This window comes from Pseudonaja textilis, chromosome 2 (assembly GCF_049901715.1).
Source record: "Pseudonaja textilis isolate UNSWEBS1 chromosome 2, rPseTex1.2, whole genome shotgun sequence".
Lineage (NCBI taxonomy): Eukaryota > Metazoa > Chordata > Lepidosauria > Squamata > Elapidae > Pseudonaja > Pseudonaja textilis.
The window spans coordinates 82,682,982-82,710,554 of NC_141991.1; the positions used below are offsets into that span (position 1 = coordinate 82,682,982).

The 27,573-nt window shown below is 37.2% G+C and overlaps 1 protein-coding gene across 1 annotated transcript in view; it reads left to right on the forward strand.

Moving 5' to 3' along the window:
* Positions 1 to 9,805: 9,805 nt before the first annotated feature.
* The window catches only part of KCTD16 (potassium channel tetramerization domain containing 16), a 188,836-nt gene continuing 171,068 nt past the window's right edge, over positions 9,806 to 27,573 (forward strand). The window contains exons 1-2 of the mRNA XM_026696114.2: positions 9,806 to 10,370; positions 10,621 to 11,760. Coding sequence (XP_026551899.1) covers positions 10,929 to 11,760 — 832 coding nt within the window. The 5' untranslated portion in view covers positions 9,806 to 10,370; positions 10,621 to 10,928. The remainder of the gene's footprint in view (positions 10,371 to 10,620; positions 11,761 to 27,573) is intronic.

The window sequence follows — 27,573 nt, forward strand, 5'->3', positions numbered from 1 at the left end:
ACCAGATACTAATCTGCCCTCAGCTGCAGAAGTTTAGGTGGTACCAGTCATTCTCTGTAAGCACAATTGATCTTATAGACTTGGGGAAGGGGAGGGTGGGGGAGAGAGAACACTATAAATGCCTTGAGTGCTGTGCACAAGATAGGATATAATTGTAACAGATCAATATTTATCAGTAAGGACAAACTTCAAACAGCAGTTGATCAGAAATAATCCTCTGTTTGCGATTCTTAGATTACTATTAATCTCAGACAGCTATCACAATGGGGATGAATAAGAAGTATACAGGTGTGCCATACTGTATATTTGTCATATATCTTGAGTGTACAGTCAATAATCAAGATATTGTTCTATTTGAATTAGTAATTTATCAAATATAGTTTATAGTCAATTTAAGCTCTTGACTTTATGCCTTTTTAATTAGAATGTAATTTTTAGATTTCATTTTTCTACTGGGACTGAGATCATCTCTTGTATCAGACATTTCTAGATTTATAATAAGTCATTTCTAAAAGTTATTCATGAGTCACCCATGGATTGAGCAGTAATCACTTAAAGATGTTGAACCATTTCCAAACATCTGTTTTCTACTTTTTTTATTGCTATTCAGATCCCAGCAAATAATTAGATGTGGATGAGAACATATTTAAATATGTGTCTCAAAAATGTTTTATGTTCTACACCTGTTTTTAAGGAATTAAAAAAATGAAATATTGAACAATGAATTTTATCCCTGGCAATGAATCAAGCACCGCTTTTATGGAAAAATAGACACAAGTTCCAGGATGCTTCAAAGGAGTAATCATATCATCTTACGCTCAAGTGATTTTGGCATTCAAGAACAATGACACTATTTCACAAATTCTATATATTTATATCATTTCAAATAAAAACCATTCTCCATGATGCAAAATTCTTATCTTAGACATAGGTAATTCTCTTGCAACATGAAAATATTGAGTCTTCTTGGAATTTTTTATGACATAAAAAATCCATTTGGAGGAATCATCAAATGACAATGAAATTGCTGCTACCTTCTCTTTAAACTGTATTGTAAATCAAAGTCTGTCTATATTTTATTGGAAAAGTCAACTTGGCATATATTTTAATATTTTATACTAAAAGAAACAGATCTCTTGGGAACTGCTTTCAGCTTCTTTATATGTTTACTGTACCACAGATGATCAGCTGGTGAGATAACAAACAGTTATATTGTTAGAAGCCATTTATATCTTTTATAAACCTTTCCTTCTACCTACAGATCCAATAAAATGCTTCTTACCATACATCCAAGAAACATAGTATCAAAAACTATTCCCTCCCTGAATTGTGAATGTCACTAAGGTTTAATAACAACTTCATTTAAACCCCAATGTTTTTTACAAAGCAAAATAAGAATAAAACTATCCTCATTTGTCTTAGGAGGGCATACCAAGACTGGATGTTGCTATCACAAGGTTCTTTCTTAATTCTTTTAATCCTTATGAACTTTTTTCAGATTATATATATATAATTGTTTATTTATTATTTACATTTAGGTAAGTTGAGTAGCTGATTTGCCAGTTAGCCAGTGAGATTTCATGTGCAAAAAAAAAAAAAAAAGATTTTTGTGAGTCATTGGTACTACAACTGTCGGCCATTTGAAGTCTGTTTCACTGTACGCTTCTCAAGATTTCTCCCCTGAATGGGAATTCATGTTACATTTAAATAAATAAGTGGAGCTGGCCCTTGATAGAGAATTGCCCTCAGCTAATTCCATCTCAGACACTTGTTTTTCCACTGCTTCTTAGACACTGGCACTCCATTATGCTATCCTTTCCTGTTGCTAAGCTTTAATCCCGAGACATTTCATTCAGCGTGTGTAGTTATTAACCTGCTTTGAAAATAACTTGTAACACTGGTACTGTTTCATCACTGTTATTTACTTCGGTTCAAACTGTTAGTGGTTCTGAGAATGCTTTAGATCAGGTCACCTACAATAATTTCTCTGCAACTCACACCTTCTATTGTGACTGACCATGGAGTGGAAATACTGTTCATAAAAAGCAATTGGAAATTACTATGGAGATACTATCATACAAAATTTACTGGACAGGGCTCTAGGTAATTCCTGGCTGTCTGATTATACATGTGAAGTTATGCTTTTTCTTTTTCTCTTTGGTCATAATGTGAAGAAAAATATTTTTTTTTACCTGAAAGTTATTCAAAAGAACATTTGTTTATCTTTTATTGTCTTGATTTCTTTTTTCAAGATGGCCTAGCAAAAGTTCCAACCCTTCCCAGTTAATTTACTTTCTTATCATATGGTGTTATTGCTGTGTAACTCTTTTTTCCCTGTAAAGTGTGTCCTGTATACTGAATATTTACCTTCAGAATGGCAAAGTAGGGAGGTTTACAAAGACACCTGCATGAAGCCATGTAATACTGATCCTACAAAGGGTTCTTAGTTAAATGTTGATGCTAAAATTGTTACAGTGATTTTGCACTGAAGATATCAGTCTGCAATATTAACTTAAATAGTTTATGTTATGCAGTCTTAAGAAAGAGCATCAGGCTTGGATAATGTAAGATTATTAATGAACATATTTGGTGTCCAAAGATAAATTAGATTTTGTGATAACTATTTCATTGGATGCTGAGAAGGCCATTGATATGGTTCAGCTTAAATTTTTAGGGCTAATGTTGCTAAATATTGTTCTTTGTAAGAATAATATTTTAACCCATTACTAGACTTCCTAGTGTAGGGTTTCCTGCCTAGGCAGGGGGTTAGACTAGAAGACCTCCAAGGTCCCTTTCAACTCTGTTATTCTATTCTAGGCTTGTCACAAATGGCATTATTCATTTGATGAACAGGACGTTGCATGGAACTTGTAAAACAATGCCTACTTTCTCTTTATATTCAATTTGACTTTGGAATCATTGTCCTGTTTCATTAAACAATACAAAGATATTCTGGTTACTAAGATGGTCAGAGTGGAACACAAATTGTTGTATTATGCTGATGATGTTTCATGGCTCATTGATAATTACATTTTAAATCAAATGTACAGCATAACTGTAGCACATGATTTTGGTCTATTATCTGGTTACCATTTACATAATTGGAATGGTTAATATTCATACTATGGGATCTGTTTGTTAAAAAATGAAGCGTTACATATTTGAACTCCTTGAATTTTCCATTTTGCAAAGATAAACATTTCAAATGGTTTACCTTGAATCAATAGTGATTTAAATTTATGGTTAACAAGCCTGATGAGTTTATGGAGAAGAATAAATGTTGATAAAATGAATGTAACTCCAATGTGAATAATAAATACAGTATATTTGTTATTAAACAGAATGATAAAATACTGAGTAAACTTATTAAATGGAGACACTAGATTTTCTTAGTATGAATTAAAATTGCCATATGAAGATAAAACTTTCTCATTTCCCACTCTGTTACTGGACTTACATTTTGATTTCTATTTTTTGTTGAATACAAATGATTTCAAAACCATTATGGATACAATTATAAAGTTGTTGTTTGACCTCTGATTTCTTGACAATTCTTAGGATTTTCTATTTATATGCACTTCAACATCTAAGAACATTTATCACCTCTTATAAGTCATATCACTTTATCCATGTACATCCAAACTTGTTCATGTTAGATGGTCTGAGTTCTCTATTTCTAAAGCTCTGTCAGAATGAATGAGAGGATTAGAATGGGCAAAATTGTGCATGATGTTGATAATGCATACAAAATCCTGGAACCAAGGGTTACCCAATGAAATTGAATCTTGAAAGAATCAGGACAGATAAAAACTTTTTTTTTTTCATACAATGTGTAATTAAACTTGGAATTCACTAGTTAGAGATCTGGTGCTGACAATCAGCATAGCTGTATTCAAAATAAGGTTGGACCAATTCATGGAAGACATGGGGATCAATGGTTATTAGCCTTGTTGGTAGTATGAGCGCCTGGGACATCTATCCAATGGGAGACTTTCTTGTGCCATTGGATGGACACTCTGAAAACAAACTGCTGGACTAGATGGGGCAGGTGTCCAATCCCTCTTATATTCTGATGTTTTACAACTGGAAAATGATCTAGAATCACTTTGAAGCCAAAGTTTGTAACAGATGCACTTTCATTCAGCTTTTCATTAAAATCCATTGCAACAAAGCAGCATGTACTGTATTTTTTTTTATTACATGGTTTAGAGTTAATGAGAAACCACAGCTTTCTGCTACATTTGATTTCATCTGGATGAAACACATCTGTTTCAGGTTAGATCACCCCTAGGACACCATTAGCTATTTCTGGTTGGTTTGGAATCTTAGAAATGTAATAAATAAAATAAAGTGTTGTATTTTATAGTTGGACCTATCAATAAGACATAACAGCTGCTCTCCTGAGTTTCAGATTGGAATTTGTCCAATCCAATCTAGATACTCTGATGTGAACATCCAGCATGTAAAATAGATATTCTACCACCAAATTATAGTTCTTTGCTTACACTACATAAAACTGCTTTCAATAGGATTTTGAAGATTAAGTTAATCTTCATTCTGCTATGTAGTTTATGATGGACGCAGAGACTATACTTTTCTGTTTGTGTACCTTTGAGAAATTCATGACTCTGAGCCAACCAATGCCTGTACAAGTCCATTCAGATTTCTTGGCAAGAATTTCAGAAAAGGCTTGCCATTGATTTTTTTCTGGGGCTGAGAGAGAATGATGCGGTTGGTGTGGTACCTAAGGCAGGACCAGAACATATGGTACTATCTGATGCATTAACTACGACAATGTTAAGATTGAACCATTTTGCTTCTTTCAAACCTTAATGCTTTTCAACTTGCCAATGAACTGTGGGGAGAGAAGGGTGAAATAGAATGCTGAGAATGTGTGCATGGATTGTGAAAGCCTGGCAACCATCAAGGTCACCACTGCAGGTGCCTGAGAAAGAGATGACCTGTTCCCATAAAAAAAGGACATCTCATAATTGAACAATGTGATCACCCGGGGTAGGGAGAGAAAAGGAAGCTATTGTTTAACTAAACAAGTATTTGTAAGGAAAAACCAGAGCTGGTTTTTGATTTTTCAGTACCAAAATGGTGTATCCAATAAAGTTTTACTTTGGGGAATTCAAAGCTCTTGAGAGCTCCTGTTTTCTTGCACTAGTTGGACAGTTGACAGATAGCAATTGGCTCTCATAGCAATGTATAGGCATGACTTTGAATAACGAGATGGGTAGCATATAATTTTGATATAAATATATGTATGTATGTATTGTATGTATGTTCCAAACACACATGGATTAGTCTAGAGAGTGAATGAATGTTTTAGAGTTCTCTGGAATGTCCAATTCAAAAGATAGTGTTTTTAAAAACATTCCTAATATATGCTAATTTGTAAGCTGATTTATGCACTAAACAAGCAAGACTATAAATGCCTTAGATAAATCATGCTTGTTCAGGGTTTGTGGCTCCCTATTAATTTTCATTGCCTGTTCAGGCCATTGCTGATTATTATTTATTAGAATCATTTAGAGTTATTACTTCTAGAGCTCTAAAAAGCTTTGGTCCATCAAATCGGAAGCCTATTCTTCCTAATTTTATGAAGGACAGATAAGGGACTCTATTGGTAAATGTGTGTTTCCAAGGTTTTGATTGCCAAAAGAATGGAGGATGATTATAAGAGGGATTTACAAGAAAAGAATCAGAAGACACTGGAAAAGAATTGCTTATTCTTATACAGTATATGCACACCAAGTCAACAGCATACAGGTAGTCTTGGACTTACAACCATAATGGAGCTTGGAATTATGGTCGTAAGTCATTGCAGTCATATATCAGGATGTTACATGACCATCTTCAATGTTACAACTCTTTTAACTAGGGTCGTTAAGTGAATATGCCCCCAAAGGTCATTTTTTTTGCTGGAAACTGGAAGTAAAAACTGGAAACTAACAAAAAAAAAAATGTAAATCAAGGCCATGTCACTGCAGGATGTTGTCAATGGCTGTAACAGTGAGCTGGCTGCCAAGTGTGATTATGTGACCAAGGGCTGAATTCTGAAAATGACTTGTAAATAGCTGTGGTTTAGTTAAGTGACTGGTCATTAGAGGATGAGTAGACTAGACTAGAGTGGACTAGAATAATAGAGTTCGAAGGGACCTTGAAAGTCTTCAAATCCAACCCCCTGATCAAGTTAGAAGACCCTATACCATTTCAAACATATGGCTGTCCAATCTCTTCTTAAAATCATCTAGTGATGGAGCACCCACAACTTCTGAAGGCAAGCTGGTCCAGTGATTGATTGCTATGCCAGGCAATTTCACTTTATTTCTAGGTTGGATCTCTCCTGGGTTAGTTTCCATCCATTGCTTCTTGTCCTGCCTTCAGATACTTTGGAGAATAGGTCAACCTATTGTCTTCTTTGTGGCAGCCCCTTGGAAAACTACTATCATGTCACCCCTAGTTCTTTTTTTCGTTAGACTACAAATACCGAGTTCCTGCAATATTTTGATGTTTTAGCCTCTGCACTCTTTCCAGAACCTCAACATCTTTTTATATTGTAGTGCCCAAACTGGATACATTATCCAAATGTGGCCTTACCAAGATATTGTAAAACAATACTAACACTTTACATGATCTTGATTCATTCCCTCTCTTAGTGTTCTCTTAATTTTCTTCCAAAAATAATAATTCCGTGACACAGGTTGAAGTGAATGACCACCCAATGAGCTCCATGATCGAGAATAGATGTCAACATGGGCCTTCAAACCCGCTGATCTCCAAATATATTGGAAAAACAATTCCAGGAATCCTTAACAAATCTGGAGTTCTGGGAGTTGCTGATTCAATGCGGAGCTATATCAATTGGAAAAAGATTAGATCTTGTCACAGATACCATCGGGGGCTACTACTGGTTCGCAGATACCATCAGGGGTGGGCTACTACTGGTTCGCACTGATTTGGGTGAACCGAATGTTAATTTTATATCTGGTTCGCCGAACCGATAGTTGCAATGACTGGGTGGCCCCACCCACCTTGCGCCACCCCTCCCAGGAGTCTCCATGCAGCTCGTTTTGGATCCCAGGTAAGTGCAGTGCCTGTGTGAAGGCTTGGGGAGGGTGAAAAATGGGCCTCCTGGAAGTTTGGGAAGGCCAGAAACAGGCCTCTGGAGCTCGGGGAGGCCATTTTCACCCTCCTGGAGGCTCGAGGAAAGCCTGCAGAACCCAGGGAGGGCAAAAATGCCCCCCACGCCCTGCTGTGGTGCAGGAGGCTAAATAGGTCATGCCCACCATGGCCACACCCACCCAGCAAACTGGGCAGAGAACCAGTTGCTAAATTTTTTGAAGCCTACTCCTGGATACCAGTTATCTGATTTTCATTCTAGCCTCATTATTTCAGCATCAAACTAGGAATACATACATGGAAATACAGTATGTACATTTTTTTCTATTCATGCACCTACTTGAATTAGAATAAATTAATCTAAAGATTTTTACCCTTGTATTCCCTATATCAGGGAATTTTAAATGACAAATAAACAGTTTTATAATTTCTAACTGTTTACATTAAAAACACATTTAAAAAGCATATATTTACTGTTCCTTGCTTCTGTTTTTAAAGAAGTTTTGTTTCCGCATTTAGTCTGTATTGAATCTCTGACTATTCTCTTTTTAAGAGCAATGCTTTTGTATTGTATGCCACTTTGACTATTTCTTCAAAAATTCAGTTAGCTCATTTTAAAATAATGAGTTGTAAACTTGTTTGCAGTTAACAAGATCCCTAAAATATATTTTTGCAAATCAGTCTTTAGCAATTTTCTCAGAAAAATTTGCATTTTTTTCTAAGAAAATTTGTGAACAGAACACCAAGATTTAAGTCTGTTTGGTATTCTCCCTCACATAAAAAGCTGATTTGAGTATCTATTTTGTCCATTATATATTCACAATCCAACAGACTAAATTAATATATTATTGCAGTTGTATTTTGTAACACTGTGAAAGAAAACTTTTAAATCAATGCAATACTTTTATAAGCCATTAGGTGGTACTATACACATGCAAAAGAAGACTGCCTAACAACTTGGTTTATTTACCTTTTTATTTATTGGAGCACAATTATCCAGCCCACAGCCATTTAAGCTAAAATAGAACCTGAATTAAATGAGACCTAAGTTTATTATTTTATACATTTATCGAAATGAAAAGTATATTGTTTGGTCTATGGCAGTCTAGCTAACAAACGAAATAAATACAAATAGCTAAATTATTATCTACATTCAGTAGGGCGTCTATTTAAATATTCCAAGGATTCTATTAAAACAGCGCAAACGTAAAATCTGAGCCAACATCCCCTGAATTCCAAGATGGAAGTTCAAAATACATTGAATTGGAACTATTGCTAGTTCCCTGCCTCCCCCTCCCTTCTGCAGTGCCTATAAAAAAAGTCCTCTGAGCAGCAATTAAATATGATTGCACTTGACATTGTGCAACAAAGAGTTTAAAATGACAGACTCCTAAGGAAGCCTTAGCTCAGCTTTTCCCTTATGCCCAGCCCAATTGTGTGGAGATCATGAGGATAGCAGTCATAGCTTATCAAGAGTGCTTGTGATGGGGGCGGAGTGGGAGAAACTGTTTTAGTTAATCCTGATTATTCCTGTAACGGAGCCCATGAAACTATTAACCAGCAGCTTCATTTAATCCTTTCAACTTTATCACCTATAATGCATGTATGGGTGATGCTATCCTGGAACAGGGCATAATGTGACATGCTGCGGATTATTGTTATTGCTGGATTTTTTTTCTCCATCTGTTAAGTTGCCCTGATTGATTATATGCCACCAAGGCCCCAACCTGGTCCTCTGTCTCTTGCCTTTCATCTTTTCCAGAGTTTTCTCCAGACAGCTAGGTTTTCGCATAATGTGTCTGAAATCGGATAATTTGAACCTGGTTATTTGTGCCTTGAGTGAAAAGTCTGGGTTGAGTAGTAGCACTAATTAATTGTTTCTATATTACTCAGTCCTCAATGCTTTTTTTCTGGGAGTAAGCCTCCCTGAATTCAGTGGGGTTTACTGTAGTCCTGGATTAAATTGTGCTGTGTATAAGTTTCTTCTCAGTAAACATGAACGGGGATATTTTACTTCAAAGGCATAATTTGGCTCCTTTCTTTGACTTCACAATAAAATGACTTTTTTTTTTTTTTAACTCTCTGGTCTTTTTTTCTCATCCTACATTGCTTTGACAGATCACAAGGTTGACTCTAACCGTAAAGGCTAGCATTCCCTCTCCCCGCTCTCCCCAGTGTGTATGTGGGTGTATGTATGTGTGGGTGTTTCTGTAAAACAAAACCCATCCTCACCTCAGCTCAGTATATTCTGCATTGCTCTTAAGAACAACAACAAACTTGTTTGATAGGCAGCGTTTAGCAAGTTATTCAAACAAAGTCTGGGTTTAGGACAAGGACAAAAGTTAAATGAATGACCACAGCCAGCGACTGCTGCTGCTGCTGCTGCCAGAGACAAGATGTGGAGTTTGGAGGTTTTTCATCCATCAAGTCGAGCAGTGTAAGCTTTCCTGGGGAATCATTGTCGGTTGAGAGAGAGCTGTCTGAGGCAATCTCCTGCTGCTGTGCTTCTCTTTCTGCAGCCGTTTCTTTTTTTAAAAAAAAAAGACGAAGAAGGGAGAGCCGAGCGAATGAGTCCCACCCACTACAGGTCTGCTTTCTCAAAGCCATATTCCTTTAAGATGATGTAATAGCAATTTCCCTGGATGGTTTCTTCCCTGCACTGCTGAAACAACAGCATCTGAACTGCACTGGGAACTGTGGAACCACCCAGCTCAGCAACCAGAGCAGCAGCTTAGGTAGTGAAACCACCAGGAGCAGCTTCCCTGGGCAGCCTTTCAAACCTGCTGCAGTTTTGTACTCTCAGCCTAGCTGAGGACACGAGAGGCTCTCTGTGGAGAGTGATGGAGAAAGGGACTGCTCTGGGATGGTGCCCCTGAAAGATGCCTGGGGTGTTCTCAGCACCTGGGCTTTCTGCAAGTCATCAAAACCAAATTCTCTCCCCTCCTGAAGGATCCTGACTTGGGATTTATGTTGTTTTTGCCTGTTCTGCCTCGTTCCTTGCTACACGGCTCTATTTCTCTTCAGTGCCTATGCCTGGTTAACTTTTGCATGTGTGGGTTTAACTCTTAACTTCTTCCTGGATCTTGCCAAATGGACTCAGCTTATCTTCTCTGAGCCTTTTCCTGTTTGGATTTGCTGCTTCTCTAGTTTCAACCTACCACAACCACGATGTTGCTTCTGGAGCTGCTTCGAAAATGTTGTTGCTTCTTCTCAGAAGAACTGCATGCAGCAGCGTAACAAAGGTAAGGAGAGCCTTATCTCCTTCACACGAGAACCGTGGGCAACATGAAATGTGCAGGGATCAGTTAATGCCTTTTCTGACAGGCAAAGAAATCCAAAGGGAACAACAAAAAAAAAAGATGCAGTAAGCAAATGTTACCTTTAAAGGGGCGACTTGTGGAGCTTTCGTAACTCAAATGCTTTTTATTCTTTCAATCTTTTTCTCCATGCCTAGGGGGATAATGATTTTCTATTTTTCTTCTTATTCAACAGGCTTGTGAATAACAGGGATCGTGGGTTGATCATACTGTTTTGGGCTTTAGTGGAAGATTATTTGATTGCATCTTGTGACCTGAGCTTTCTTCATCCACCAGTTTTTATGATCATCCTTTCTAGAAAAAGTGGGGGAAAAAAACAGTTCCACATCTTCCTTTCCATTTTTCCCTCCCTACCATCCCACAGATCCCAGGCTCCTTAAATGTTAGGAGATCCTTGGGGGAACGGATCTCGGCGCCTTGTTGCAACCTTGGGTGTCAGTGGGAGCTCTGCCATAACTTTTGGTTGGTTGGTTTGAAAGTACCATGGCTTTGAGTGGAAACTGCAGAACTTACCTCCCTCCTAGAGAACAAGCAACTGCTGCACATCCCTTCCCAGAGGTGATAGAACTGAATGTGGGGGGCCAGGTTTACTTCACTCGCCTCTCCACGTTAACAGGCCTTCCTCACTCCCTGCTTTGGAAAATGTTCACCTCCAAAAAGGAGACAGCCAATGACCTGGCCAAAGATTCCAAAGGAAGGATTTTCATTGATCGAGATGGCTTCTTATTCCGTTACATCCTGGACTATCTCAGGGACAAGCAGGTGGTCCTGCCCGACCATTTTCCAGAGCGAGGAAGGCTCAAGAGGGAAGCCGAGTACTTTCAGCTCCCAGATTTGGTCAAACTTCTGACGCCCGATGAGATCAAGCAAAGCCCTGATGATTATTGCCATAGTGACTATGAGGAGGTTTCCCAAAGCAGTGACACAAGAATATGCGCCCCTTCATCTCTCATGGCCTCGGATAGAAAGTGGGGCTTCATTACCATTGGCTACAGAGGTTCATGCCCCATGGGCAGGGAGACCCAAGCAGATGCCAAATTCAGAAGAGTCCCAAGGATTTTGGTTTGTGGCAGGATTGCTCTAGTCAAAGAAGTTTTTGGAGAAAGTTTGAATGAAAGCAGAGACCCAGACCGAGCTCCTGATAGATACACTTCTAGGTTCTACCTGAAGTTCAGGCACCTGGAACGGGCTTTTGATATGTTGTCAGAATGTGGATTCCACATGGTAGCCTGCAATTCCTCTGTGACGGCTTCTTTTGTCAATCAGTACAGTGATGATAAAGTGTGGTCCAGCTACACAGAATATGTCTTTTATCGTAAGTACAAATGATGTCTGATATTGGTTCAGTTTGCTTGAAGTCTGTTTCTTTTGAGGGCCCCCTTTCTAGTCCGTACAAGACTCACCGTCTGTGATTTTAATTTTAATTTTATTCTAGGAAAACAGGGTCCAAGGGGGATAAGTTTAGAACAAGTCTTTTCAGCACAGATTGACTGTAAATTCGAGGGTACGTCTTGGCTAGGTGGCAGCACAGACTGCCAGAATTTCTGGATCCTCCTTATGTGCAACGCACATTCAAAGAAAAATACAGAGATGCTACTATCTCTTTTATGTTAACTATTAATTGGATTGTCTGATGTGTTATCTGAGCATTCGCTTAGTACAATCAGGGCTCACAAAAAGGGACTGCTGATTTAATTACAGCAAATTTTCAAATGTGATTTAATTTGGGTGTTTGGAATAATCAAGCACAGTCAGCAAAATCACCTGCTAACAATTTAACTTGCTTTCATGCAGAGGAAGGAAGTAAAATCTACTCATTCCATCCCTTTTCCAACAGGATCCCTTTTCTTAAAAATACATATTTTAAAATAGTAACTGGTTGCTGAAGAATGACATTCCAATAACAATTCTGACATAAGGATCATGGCTACTTTGCTGACTTTTTAAGGAGTCTCCTCAGTTTTAGTATCTGATTTTGCTATTTCTGAACAATCTGGTATTTTTTTCTGACAACAATATAGTTGGATTCCACTACTGTATATATACAAGCATTTGCATAGATTTGATCCTCATCAAAATAGATTTTCAGTTTCGGTGAACACCAATATGAAATTGAATTGCTTTTCCATGTTACTCTGCATTTAAATGAGTGCTTATAGCAGTTTTGAAAAGTAATGCAGAAATTGCAATGTTGTTCTTATTATGGTTCAGTAATAAATGCTAATACTTGAATTAGTGACTTAATTGGAAATGTAATTTACAGGGATGCTTATGTTAGGAAACTTTTATGGCATGTTTTATATTCAAATACTTAATGTGCTTTAATGTTAATTTATTTAAAACACTTCCATCCTATTTTTGAAAGTAATAGACAAAAAAACAATGTTAGCTATATATGATTATACAAGAACAAAAACAGAATGTTAGCTATATATGATTGTGCATGGTTGATTATTGGTGATTTTGCTTGTTTTATAAGAGTTGGATTTCTTCTTTGAACCTATATCGGGAAAATAAGAGAATATTAGAGATTGCCAATATCGTAGTTAAAGTCAGTGGTATTCATGTTGTTATTAGATTCTTATTTTCTTTTTGGATTATTGTTTAAAATTTAGTATTTTGTTTTTCTGATTTTTTTTTTAAATATTGAGTTTTTAAAAAATCTATATGAAAACACTGATCATCAGGGGCCTTGAAGTACAATGATGACTCTAAATCTTACTGTCAGATTCAAAAGATGAAATATTGGGGTCGGAACAATGTCTCAATGCCAATTAACAAAGGTTGAAATCCTATTAAATGGAAATAGACTGCACTGCTGGCTCGTGATTTGCATAGGTCTATGACTCTGGATGATGTATACTCCTGTTACTCAGAAACAACAACAAAAAAGTCCCCTAGCTTTAATGCACCATTGGATTCATCTCTGTCATTCAGAATAGCATCAGTGCCCCTAAAGTCCATTTGGTCAGCTCCTACAGATTTAACAGCTCTGATCTCCCTGAATCCTGAACAGGAGTGTCCCTAATGACCCATATTTTGATAATTTTCCATTCAGATTACTCACAATACATCAAGGGATCTGTATGCAATGGGTCCTAAAAGATGATTGCAAAGTTGCAACAGGAGGCCTTACATGGAACACTTTTCTGACTAGAACACTTTGATGCTAAACTGGTAAAGCAACACTAAAAATCAGTAACATTGTTTTAAAAAAAGATTTCAAGGTTTTGATGATGTACAGGGGTTTTAACAGTTAGGAACTCATACCTTTCACAGTATAGTATTTACATGGATAATAAGTTGGTAGGTAGTGATGGTGGTGTTAGCAACGAGGCTGTTAAGTATGTTATGAGAAGTACATATTGTATTGTAGTGGGCACAAGGGATGGCCTTTTCAGTTGTGGCATCCATAGCTACAGTATATTAGTTGCATGTGAGTTTCAAATATTGACACCAAATCCTAAAATGGTTCAGAACCCAAACATCTGAAAGACCGCTTCTTCCAATCATAGTACATCAACTAAGAGACAGCTGCTTATGATCCTAAAGTCTAATGGCTGAGAGTAGATAGTAGCACTTCATTTGTATGTAACTTTCTTAAAGGAAGTATTATGAGTTTCCTTTGCAGCATATCACCCAGGCATATTTCTAGAGATGATGTTATTTATATTTTTGTTTTTGTATAAAGCAAAAGCTTCTCTGAGATGAAGAACAATGCTTATATAAGTAAGATTTACTAACTAATAGATTTCATAATGACCTTTTTGTTTAAATGTTAAAAGTGGTTCTTCTGTTGCCCCATTCTTTGAAATATGTGACTTGTAGAACAAATAATTATTTTGATCAATTTTTACACTGCTCTCACACACAAACAAACCTTGTAGAGGCATGTACTTTGGGATGTTTGGTACTATAATTCACACCATCATTGATGATTGATGGTGCTAGTGTTGCAACTTGTCACTTGGTGTCATGAATGGATGGGCTTTCTCTGACTGATCTATCTCCTTCCAAGTTATCAGTGCAAGGATGTAGTCATACTTGGATTTAAGACTTTTCTTCATTTTTCTTTTTCCTTACTCCTATATCCTTCTTTTCTCTACAGCTCTTAATGTAGCATATATGTGAGGCCCTCACAATTTATTTGTACAATGATAATATCTAATTTAAGGTTGGTTGAGACATAGGGACTAAGTTTTAGTAGTCCAGAGGGTTCCATGGTAAATCTGGGTTTCCCTAACCCCAGCCTAATTCTCTAAGCACTCAATCTTTCAAGGAATATTTTATAACATTTTAAAGCAATCATAATTGTTGGGAAACTTTTCAATTAGGTCTCAGACTGGGTTCATAGTACAGAATCAGCATTGATCATGTTTATTGATGACTTCTATGAGAACTGGGATATAGTGGTGGTGCAGTTGTTCTGGTTCTCCTTTATCTTTCAGCAACTTTTGAAACTATTGATCATGGTATCCTTCTGGACAGAATGTGGAGAACACGAGTGGGAGGCATGGTTTTGGGTTTCTTCTTTTTCCCCCCACATCTGGTTCTAGTTGATGTTGGTGTTGACTGGCAGGAATGGTTGCAACTGAGGCCCCTCAGATGTGGATGTCATAAGACTTGATGTTTGTATCATCAATATGCTCCTAATATCCTGTTCCTTGGGATGACCAAGTGCTATTTGTTTGGATCTGGATGGACAGAAGCAGACTTAAACTCCACCCTGGAAAAACCAAGTCACTTTATGTTTTGTGTTCTCTGTATGAAACCTTTACTATTTTTAATTCTAAATGGGGTGGTGCCCTTTCGGATACAACTAGTATGGAATACACCTACTTAAAGAGCAGGTGACTGCTTTGCTGGGGTGGGGTGGGAACTGTTGAAATACATTTGGTGTGACAGTTGCATCCTTTCCTGGACTGGGAATACAATCCAATGGTCAGTCACATCTTTATCAACTTTTACGTGGACTATTACAATGTGCAAGGTTGGGATGCCATTTGGAAGCTGCAGCTGATCCAGAAGAGTAGTATGAGCAGAGCTGTTATCCATATGGACAATTGCTTCCTAGTCAGCTGCCAAGTGCAACTGTGATCTATAAAATCCTTTTTGGCATAGGCCCTATTTATTGAGGGACCACCAGTCTTCCATTCATTCTGCCCATCCAATAAGATCCAACAAAATGGATATTCTCCAGGTCTCATCCTTAAATCTGCATCAACTTTAGTGGCATACTTTTACTCTGTATGATCTCCCCTCTGGAATTCTATCCTTCCAAAGGTTTGAGTTGTCCCAGCCCTGCTGTTTTGGAAGACTTAGCTATTCTCCAGGTGCCAGGCAACCTGTGCTGCTGTGACAATTTTATTAATGTGTTATTTGCCTAGTTATCCATTTCCCTTATTTCTATTGTTTCAGATTCTTTTTATATCTCATATGCCAGTCAGAGTTTCTCTGAGCTGAGTGCCCCATATATCACATTTATCAATCAGTCAGTAAATTAGTAATTGGAATGGGATTTGATGGTCATAAAAATGCTGTAGGCTGCTCATCCTTATAGATCAGAGAGGTATATAAAAGGCTGCTGCTCATTTATTTGTTGAGAAGCACTATAAAATTCTAAGCCTCGGTATCAGTTTCTGTGTACCAATAATTCTGTTTATGGTGTAAAGGTTTGCTGACTCAGCATTCCAATTCCAAATGAATTTGATGTTTTTCAGGACTGGGGAGCTAAACGCTCTTATGCTTTATTTATTGACCAATTGTGGATACACTATACACTATTATTTGTATATTACCTTAATATGAGGATGAGGCCATTCCAATTTTCAGGGTGGATTGAACATTGACATTCTGGTTTAAGTATTATCTTAGTACTTCATACTTCTTAAACATAAGACAGATTCATGTTGTCCATTTTATATATTAATGATGTATCTCTTTCTGGCTCCATGGGCTGACAGGGGTGGCAATAGCAGGTGGAAGCGGCAGCGGGAGCTGGGGGAGGGGATGGTTTCCATGCAACCTAATCAGGCTCAGGTACAAATGCAACGCACATTTACTCAAGCAATCATACCTGGACACATCATACATGCTGCTGCGTAATATTTGATTTTTGCTGAGATGTATCTTTGGTATGAATATTTTTTGAATCCCCTCTTGGGCATCCTGGGATTTTATTTTGAAAATGTATCGAATGGTGAAAGCCCCTTAACATCAAATTTCAAAAATTCTGAGGACCAATAAAACTGACAGCTGGTTTTCTAATGGCACATTCCAGCTTCTTTACAGCTGCATATCCATAATTATTTAATTAGAGCTGCCAACTGTGCCTCTATAAGCATTAATTCATCAAGCTGTTGAGTTTAGGTTAATGGCCCGAAACAGTGGGAGGTATTTCTAAAGCAACTAGTTAGCAAAGACATTCTTTCCGATCAATTTAGGAACCTCCTATCCAGATGCACAAGGAGGATAAACATCTGACTGAAAGATTTCTCACTTTTCAAAGGAGAAGAGAGAAACCATTTTATTATATAAAATACTTCTTTTGTGATTCTTTTGTTTCTTTGAAGGTGGAAATATTGCATCCTGCATTCCCAATATTCAGATGGATTAAAGAAAAGCTATTGATTAGGTGACTGTGCAGATGTCTAGGGAGCAGCACAAAAGGGAGAGAGAGAGATATCCTGTTTCTCTTCATGGAGGAGACAGGCAAATGCCCCCCCAATTCCTATGGGGGACTTGCTTTTGCTTGTACTTGCAGATGCCACTAAAGGCAGCCAGCACAGCAGAACTATTTCTGCTTTGCTGGGTGAATGAAGATAAAGTAGATGCTGGGAAGCAAAACCAAATTCATTCTGCATGTTCAGGCAGCTGTGCTGTGCTCCAGTTTTAAACTAGGCTGGCAAAAGATTGTGACTGTGTATGTGTGTTGAACAGACTTGTGGATTACAGTCTCTTTGTACAAGCGTTTTGTGCTTCCTGTTGAATGAATCACTGGTTCAGTGATTGAGTAGATTCCCTATTAATTCTCCTCTCCTCCTCTCACTTTGCTCTTCATTTTCCTTCTTTTCCCTTTTCTGCTGCTCCTTGTTCATGAGAAGAAGTGCATTTTGCCTCTTTCCCCCTTTTTAGTGTTCAACATGCCACTTGTATTGGTTCTCTACAATATCTCTAAAATCTGTTCTTGATATACAAAATTGTGGCATCGTGAAGATGCAGGTTAGTTGATGATGTGAATGAGGATATTGCCAGTTCTAAATGTGAATGCATTCTGGAAAAGATCTGTATGGAAGTCTCTCCCTATCAATTACTTTTACTGTTCTATTCTTCCTGGTGCAGGTAGAAGGCTACACCAACAGCCTGAGCAGCACTGACTAACTTTGATTTTGATTTCCAACAATGTCTTGAAATGATGCTTAGCTAAAACTATTGTGGAATAGTTAAATGACTTGGGCAACTCTTATAGTTCTGAGTTGGAAAAAGTGGAGTCCAAAAGGTGTGTTGGCAAGAGCTTTACAAGGATCTGAGGAACATCTCCATAGTATTAAAAATGCAAATTAATATGGGAAATGGGTGAAGCAGACTTGTAAATCAAGACCTGTGCTCCAGACCAAAAATGAGTTCCCTTTCTTTATCTTATTCTACATTAAGGTAAAATCATGAAAAATAAGGCTGCCAATGATTAGAGGTGGCAAAGGTATGAATGCTAGTTTCAAAGACAAGTCCAAAAATGCATGAAGTCATTTAGGAAGCAGGTGGTTAGCCATTGTGAGAAAGGGAATGCAGGAATAAATGGATTTGTTTTTTCTGTTCTTCACATTCATACTCTGTCACTCACCTAATGAGTCCAGACAAACTTGCACATAAATTTATCTATAATTCCTATAAATACTTTTTGAAGTCTACAGAAGCTCCTTTTTTAAAAAAAAGACCATAGTTTTAGGCTTATCTTGGCATCATGACCATATATATGAAGATTCTGTATAACTGGTTTAAAAAAACAAAACTCTAGGACATCCATGGCTGTGAGATGTAAATTAATTAACAGGCTTTCTGAGCCTTAAAATGACTAGCTACTTTGATTCGTTATTCAACCCCTAAGGAGATGGCCCCATTTTTCACCTTACATTTCAACAAAGCGTATTTAGCTTGTTCATTCTGCTGCTCAAATCTGCTGTGAATATGAAGAAATAGTTATGGTATATACTCATTAAAGGTGCAGAGGTTTCAGTGAAAATACATTCTCTGCTTAAGGAGAATCATAACATGATGAACACATGAGCCACCATCCCAAATGCTTGTGAAGACCGATTTGCCTTTTAGAGCCCTCTCTCAGCATGGCTGGAATGTCAGCATAAAATCATAATCTTTAAAAGAAATGACTTAGCCACCTGGCCCTGTATTTTCATTGTGGCATTTGATTGTTGTTTGCTTTTTGGAGACTGCAAGTCAGTTCATCACCTTATCAAACAGCTCGGAAAGTACTATGTGTGTACATGCCTAGACAAACATATTCCATGAACACACAAGAACAATCTTACAAAGGTATGGCTAAACAGTAGCAAAAACGCACAAGATAACAGAGCTTTGAATCCATTAAACACATTTTATTCTTACTGATATATTCAGATGGATATGCAGGTTCAGATATCTAGGAGGTCAGATTTTACAACTTTCACAAACTAAAAAAACGGTCTTATGAATAATGGCAGAAAAGCATTTTCACATATATTTTACCAAAATTTGTATACAACTTAGTTAAAGAATGAAGTTCCACTAATTCAAATTTTCTGTGAAATCAAGTTTTATAAGGAATATGAAATCCTATCTACAGTACATTCCAGAAACTTTTTGGTATTTTCTTTAATAACTTCATAGTAATAGCGACCTACGTTGCTTTCCATAGGCATGCTTACGTAGTGCAGTTCTGTTGCAAAAATGAAAAACAGAAAAAGAAGAGATTATGTTCTTCAGAAAAGAATATAACCTACTTGTCAAACATTCTCCAACCCACGTATTCAGAGAGGATTGCAATGTAATTCAGCCCCTGTGATCTCCATAATATGCAGTTTTATGTGAGATATGGGTGAATGATTCATTACCTATGCACTCTCGGCTTGGCAGAATTTGAAATTGCCTATATTGACCATTGGGATTTATGTACTCCATCATTTATTTATCTCATGACGATTCAAAAGTGTAAAACAAAATTTAGAGTGAGTCATCTTATTTTGTAAGTTGAGACTGCCGTACAGAGTTGCTTTTTTTTCTTTAATACATCACCACAGCATTTGATTGCAGATTACTTATGAACTCTGTATCCAAATATACAGACATGGATATTATTTTCTAGATATGCTAAAAGCAGCCTTGACACTGCTGTACAATGAAGAAGGAACCATGCAGAATCTCTTATGCCATAAGGAACGGGGCATTGTGTGCCTGTGGGAAGGTGCTCCTGGAACAATTTGTGTTTGGAGTAGCTTTATGCTTGCTTTAGACAAGAGGTGGGCATCCAGCAGGCCTTGTCTACTTTTATGGCACTTTAACAATCCTCCTCTGAAAATTGAAGTGACTGTTTCCCATCATAGTATAGTCCCTAAAATAAAAATAAAACAAGCAACCCTTCTCCAAACTCATCCTAAAAATCCAGCCTCAAATTCATGCTTGACTCCACCTGAAAAATAACCATTTGCTGCCTATCCTCCAAATTAAAAGATAAAAACACTGAGGCTAATTATTATAACATATGTTAGTAATTAATTAGGATATGGTAGCCAAAATTGGAGAGAGTTGGGACATGAGACCACTCTGAAGATTTTTGATTGTCTCTTAAGTGGACTTCTTTAATATGGAGAGTGCAGCTACATTTTTAGTTAGAAGCATCTTGAGATCTCCAACTGCCTTTTTAATAGGTCCAGTTATTATCTAAAAGCAAAGCACATTTTGAAGTTATTGCGCTGTGCAGTAGATGACACAAACTGCTGATTGTTCTAAAATGTAATGATTTCTCATGAGAGCCAGAGTTCCAAAGTACTCACAGTGTACGAGAGGAAGTGTGGGAGGAAGGAAGTTCAAATGCTGTTGGATTTATGCAGTTCCAGAGTGCAAGACAGATTGTGCACAGGATGAGAATTGATGGAACCAAAACACCGTCCCTTGATACAGGATAGAATTTCCCTAAATGGAAGATGAGATGATCTTAATTCAAGTGCAACATTCAAGGTTCAAAAGAAACATTAAATAAGAACATTTATATAACTTCCTTGGAGTTTTGCAACTTAGGTTCCCCAAGTCAATTGAAATTAAGCATTGGTAGTTTTCTGCACTGGAATTGTTTGTGAAAAAATATCCTAAATTATCATATATTTACTGGAAAAGATATCCCACACAGATATTGTTGAGAATGGGTCTTCACTATAGTGGTGGGATTCAAAGTTTTTACTACCATTTCTGTGGGCATGGCTTTGTGGGCATGACATGGCTTGGTGGGCATGGTTCGGTGGTGTGGCAGGGGAAGGATACTACAAAATCTCCATTCCCACCCCACTCCAGGGAAAGGTTACTGCAAAATCCCATTCCCTCCTCACCCCACTAACCTGCTTTCCAGCTCTATTCTCCTGTGCAGGGCAACAAAAGAAGACCCAGCCAATCAACTGGGACTCAGGAGGCAAAGAATAGATGGGGGCGGGGCCAGTCAGAGGTGGTATTTGTGGGTTCTCCAAACTACTCAAAATTTCTGCTACCAGTTCTCCAGAACCTGATGAGTACCACCTCTGATTCAATACATGTAGAATATATTGCACGTCCTGGATTGAAGGGAATGGGAGAAAGAAGGATTGGCATACAATTCAATCCTCCTATTATATGGTAGACATGGGACATATGGAAATTCATAGCCCGCCACAAGGATCTAAAGGATCTGTTCCAGAAAGAGAAGTAAGTGGTATGACAGAAAGAAGAGCTTGTGGTTTGAATAAAAAAGTTTTCCCCAAATTTATGATTTTTCTCTATCCATACAACTGGATCACATGGCATATCTATAGGAATAGATTCTATAGCTTTTTGATTTCATGACTAAGCAGAACGTTATGATGGTGTGATGGATAATCTGGTGAATATTAACCAAGTTTCAACTTCTTCTAAAGCTTATTGAGTGTCTTTCTCTGAAAAGGCTCTGATAAATTAAAATGAGATATATGATTATAATTGGGGAGGGCAATAAATAATACTGGGTCACGATATGTTCTCTTCAACTGCAAGGTTTCCATATACTGCAGAACTTGATCCACTAAAATCCTGAAGATTAATGATCACAAGCAGATTTTCTTGGCAAGTCTAGCATTTGTATGTTTAGCCTTATTGTCACATGATGTATCTCTGTAGGCCTCTCACCTCCCCTAAAACAAGAACTCCTCCCCCAACTTTTGCTAAATAATACATTGTGAAGTGGTGACTTATGAGAGAAAAAGTTGATCAGAAAGAAAAAAGCATTTAGGAAAGTTTCAGACTATATAAGCTTTAGCCAGATGCCTCTGTCATTTTTACTATGCTTTCATTTAAAAACAAAACAATTTCACACATGGCTTAGCAGCATATATTGCATTATACTTTTTAATTGTTTTTGCACTGATTTGAAGCCTGGATTTCTTTTGACAATTACAATAGGTTGAGCTTAACTTGAAATAATGCCATAATTGACATTACAATTCTAGAAATAATGGTTGAAAACTACTCTTAAAATTAGTTATGTATGTGTGGGTGTATGTAGATAGATGAGATAGAGAAAGAGAGAGAGAGAGAGAGAGAGAGAGATAGTTTCATTCCACAACAACAGGCATGTCATGAAGTATTTTCATTGTAAGAATAAGATTACTTGATTGGCAGCCAAGAAGAAAATAGTCACATGTCTGTCAAATTGAACAGACTGTGATTCTAGCAGGAGACAATAACACTGGATTCTGTGATGCCACATTTCAGTGAGTCATTTTAATGTTTTTTTTTAAAAAAAATCAAGAAAGCTGCAAATGAACAAATACTTGTCAAGTTCTTTTATATTAACTTGCAACACAGGGGGTCCTATGTATTTCTTGCTCTCTGTAAAGAAAATAAGAGGGAGGACTACTCTGTCATTTTGCAGGTCATTTTACAGCATGAGTCATTGGCTATGATGTTAACTTGAGTGGATTCTTCCTCATGATAGACACCATCTTGATTGGTAGCAGAACTGCTGCTGGAATTATTCAGTCATCAAATATAAGGATTCTAATGGATTTTGGAGATTATCTAACTCCTACCTAGTGCAGGAATCGACTAATGCAGCATCCTGGACACAGGGTTATCCAATCCAATTCACACATCCAGTGAAGAAGAGCATTGTCTCCCACTCTCTGAACAGCTCTTAGTGTTAGGAATTTTCCCTGATATCCTATTGAAATTAACTTCCTCATATTTTAAGTCCATTGTTTCTTGCCCTATCTCCTGGAACAACTGGGAACAATTCTGTCCATTTTCTACACAATAGCCTAAATAACTGGGAGGTAGTTGTCATCTCTCTGTAACTTAGAACTAAGCAATTTAGAATTAAGGAGAAATTTCCTGACAATTAGAACAATTAATCAGTGGAACATCTTGCCTCCAGAAGTTGTGAATGCTCCAACACTGGAAGTTTAAAAAAGAGATTGGATAACCATTTGTCTGAAGTGATGTAGGGTTTCCTGCCTAGGCAGGAGGTTGGACTAGAAGACCTCCAAGGTCCCTTCCAACTCTGTTATTCTATTCTATTCTGTAATTTTCTTTTCTCCACAATGAACTTCCACAACACTTCCAATTATTCCTCATAATTTTTTTCTCTCCTTCCAGGTCCCTTATCATCTTAGTTGCTTTCCACTGGACAGACACACCAGTCTATCAATGTCCTTCCTCTCACACAGTGCCTGGAACTCCAGGCAATATTTTAGGTGGTGTTTGAGTATTACAGAATAGAGAGGGAGGATGGTTTCTCTACTGAGCCATTGACATGTATCATAGGAAGGGAATCAGTCATGCTGCTAGGTGAGTGGGGTATCCACAGCCATATTCAAGAGAATTCATTGGAGCCTAGTGCTGGGTCAGGGAGAATATCAATAAAGGGAAAAGGTATTTTAATGAAGAAGGAACTAAATAAACTGGAAGGCAAGTTAGATTTGATTTAATAGTTTCATGCAACCCAGTTATTTATATTTCTTTGACTTACATGTGAATCACTTTACAATCATTTGTTTTAACATTCTCCAAATGCTATGCTGCTGTTCCCTAATTAAAAACAAAAGACACAATACATATTCACTTAGACAACTATACAAAACTATATAGAAAATTTTATGAAGACTTAAAAATCCTTTCAGATATATGACATGTACTGTAAATATTATAGCAAGAGAAAATGACAAATTCCATCCATGCCCAAATGGATCCCAATTTAACATTATATATTTTCTTAGGCATTTGATATAAAACAAAGTGATGTGCTCACACTCGAAGATGAAATTAATTGGGACTTTGCAACACAAGTACCAACCTTTGGCACTTGCATCTCAATGTCAGTGCAGGTATCTAACTCACAAAACTTGCTAACCCTTTCATTCTTCCACCTTTCCCACTTCTGTTGAATTTGATAACCCTGCAAAGCAATAGCGTTTCAGATGCTTATTGATTAACTCTGGCAGTTTCTTGTGGTCTTTTTTTAATCATATAAAAGTAAAAGTGAGTACATACAGTTTATTTAAAATCAACTTGTATAGCATGTTTAAAGTTGGTGATAGGAGGCATCAGTTTTGTAGGCTTGCTGGTTAGATATCTTCTTTACAGATGTCATGACTGTACTTCAGTTCCCTCCAGGTACCTGAAAGGTTTTTGTAACAGTCTGAAGCTGTGAGCTTCAGGTGGTAGTGGGTAGTTGAATTTTTCCCACTCCTGAAGAGAAAACACTACATGATACTTCTTTGACTTTAAAAGCAATAATTGTAAGAAGGGGATAGCAAATAACTTGGTGGGATCTAACAGACAGACACAGGGAATGTTCACTTACAAATTAATTTTTGGACTGTACAGCACTTAAAGGAGAGTTAAGTTTAGAATGGCCACTTAGCAAATACAAAATATTATATAAATCCTACAATATATTGTATAGCCTATACAGAGCAGAATGGTGGCCTAGAGGTGGAGATCTCACTTCACAATCAGGAGGCTGAGTTTGATCCTAGGTAGCAGCAGATATTTCTTTCTCTGGGTACAATTAGTTATTGTCTACTGTGAACTCCGTGTAGATGTCAGGAAGGGCATCCAGCCAGTAAACGTTCAAGCTCTGTTTAGTTGTGCCCCAACTCCACCCTGATACAAAGGAGGACAGGGTCGTTAAAACAGAAAAAAATGTATATCCTATACATATATATTCTCTCTCTCACTCACTTGTTCTTTCTCTCCCCCATATACAAATACACACATTTGTCCCAGTCTCACTGATTTCTCTTCTCAGGGTACTTTAGTCCTTCCTTAAACTAAACACTTGCTAATTGATTAACCCTCCAGGCTCAAGGGCTGGATCCACTTATACTCTCTAGAGCCACAAAATAAACTTCCTTAGTTTTTGAAGCTGCATGATGCTATGAATGCAATCGTAAAGAGGGTTGAGTTTATCATAGCAGCAAATACATCAAGTTGTATGTGCCTGTGAAAAAGCCTTTTTCCTTTATGATGTTCAGTCATTGAAAAGTAAATAATGACCATAAGAAAACTATATCTTATTGACTGATAAATGTATCATTAAGTGATGCATATAGGGTTACTAGATATGTAAATAGGCAAAGGATGATACGAACTGTTGGAAAGGAAGGCAATGTGGCAAAAAAAGAAGACATACTAACTTTGTAACATTCTTAGCATCTGCGACAAAGATTATAGCAGAAATTGTACCCAGGCCTACAAGTGCATTGAATTACTTTTTCCAGCATCAAAAAGACTGGTTTTTCAATTGCAATATTTTTCCAACAAATCTTTATTTTCAAGAACATATGCCAGTGATAATGTAGAATCAATGATGATGTGCTTTTCCAATTTCACCATAGAAACACATGAAGGGGCATATGAACTACAGACTATATTGCGCATAAATTGGAAGGAACTGGGATTGAAGCCGATTGCTGAAATTAACATAAATCTAGGCTGTTGAGTCTGCTGATGGACAAAGGAAAGAAAGAAGAGGTCAATCTACAAGGCCACAAGACATTTGAAAGGCAGTTGTGAAAACGGTCAATTATTTTTTAAAGAGATGCTCAGAAAGCTGGACAATATTTCATTATAAGGCTACGTCAGCCAGATGGGGGCATGAGGACAAAATGGAGGACATCTCCTTTGGCTGGAGGTCTGGTAACCATTAATGCTTTCAGGACTTGGGTGGTTTTCCAAATCTGTGGAATTACAATGCCCAGAATATTCAATGATTATGGAAACTCTGGAAGGTCTGGGTTGGGGAAGCTTATATTGATGCTTTATGGGACATTTTACCTTGACAGTCATTCCATGTGTGGTAGGCCTCAACTTCAGGGACTTCAATCTGACTTCAAATAATTTTTTTTGTCCCTGATTGGCTATGTCAAATGGGGAGTTATGGCAGCAAAGGTGTGTCATATCTGAGTGGTGCCCAGTAGAGGAAAACTGAGTAATTCTATTTGATTGGATTTATCACAAATATTTTGCACTGGAAAGCCAAATTGTAAAATATGCATGCTTACTTGGAAATTAGCCCCACTGAACAGGATGGAAATTATTTCTGAGTAGGTCTGAAGAGCATTTCATTACATAGCTACAAATAAGAAGTATACATGCTTGAATTTATCTCTTCTTCCTCTCTCCACTTGCTGCTCTGGTAAAAACGAAAGTAAAAATGGAGGCTTGTCTGTATTATTACTTTATGCAATGATTGCTTTTCCAATTGCAAATAAATGAGGAATATAAAATAACTTAGCACTGTTACTAAAGGGCTAAAGTTACTAATGTATCAGTGCTAAGTATTACTGAAAGTACTTTTGTATTTTCCAATGAAGGGCTTCTAGTGCCAACGATTAAAAAGTAAATGGTGCTTTGTTTTTTGACCAAAAGGGTAAAGGAGGAAAAAGAAGAAGCAATTGGATTTGAAGAGTTATAAATGAAAGGAAAAATTGCATCTATGTCTGGGGAAGACAATTCACAGAAATGTCTCCCCCCCTGAATCAACCCCAAATCCCTCCTTTTTAAAATTCCAACAAGTATCATTTTCAGAATTCTTTTAGACGATAAAACAATTCTCTTTTTTTTCTGGGAAAATATTGTTAGCAATATCTGAGAGAAAATAATTTATATTTTTTATCCTGCCTGTATTTTTTTTAATAACCCAAGGTAATGAACATATCTAATACTCCTTTCTCCTCTTTTTTCCCCATGACAACAACTCCGTGGAGTGAGTTGGGCTGAGAGAAAGAGATTGCCCAAAGACACCCAGCCAGCTTTCATGTCTGTGGGAATATTAGAACTTATATTTTCCTGGTTTCTAATCTGTTGCCTTAACCACTAGATAAACTGGCTTAAAAGCTTTAAAAAAGTGTGTATTCCTGTTTGTTTAATCATTTAGAATGTCAAATGCACATTAAATACAGTGTTAAGTACTATAAATGTTATTACTTTATAGCTAAAGTAATCAGTGGCACATTTAATGTGTTGGAAAAATTGAATATGAAGTGAATAGAACTCTTTTAGCATTTTAACACTAATGAAGTCAATGCAGTTATTATTTTGGGGGTGGGTATTTCAAAAAGTAGCACTATAATAAGAGGGCCTTGGTTTCTGGTTGATGCCAAACAAATCATGTGGAATTCTGCTTGCTTATATATAAAATTAATTGAACTAAAGCCTCAACTCAGAGCTTCACTGATTTGTTTGAGAATACTTTAGGGTGGGCCATGGAAGATTGGAAACCATCAATTACCATTTTGGGAAGGAGGTTGAGAAGGTAGTTCCTGGCTTTTCCAGAGAACCTTGGAGGAAGCAAATTATCTGGTCTCCCTTGAGTTAGGATTTAGGGTTGGGAACATTTTCTTTAACCTGGTTGCTA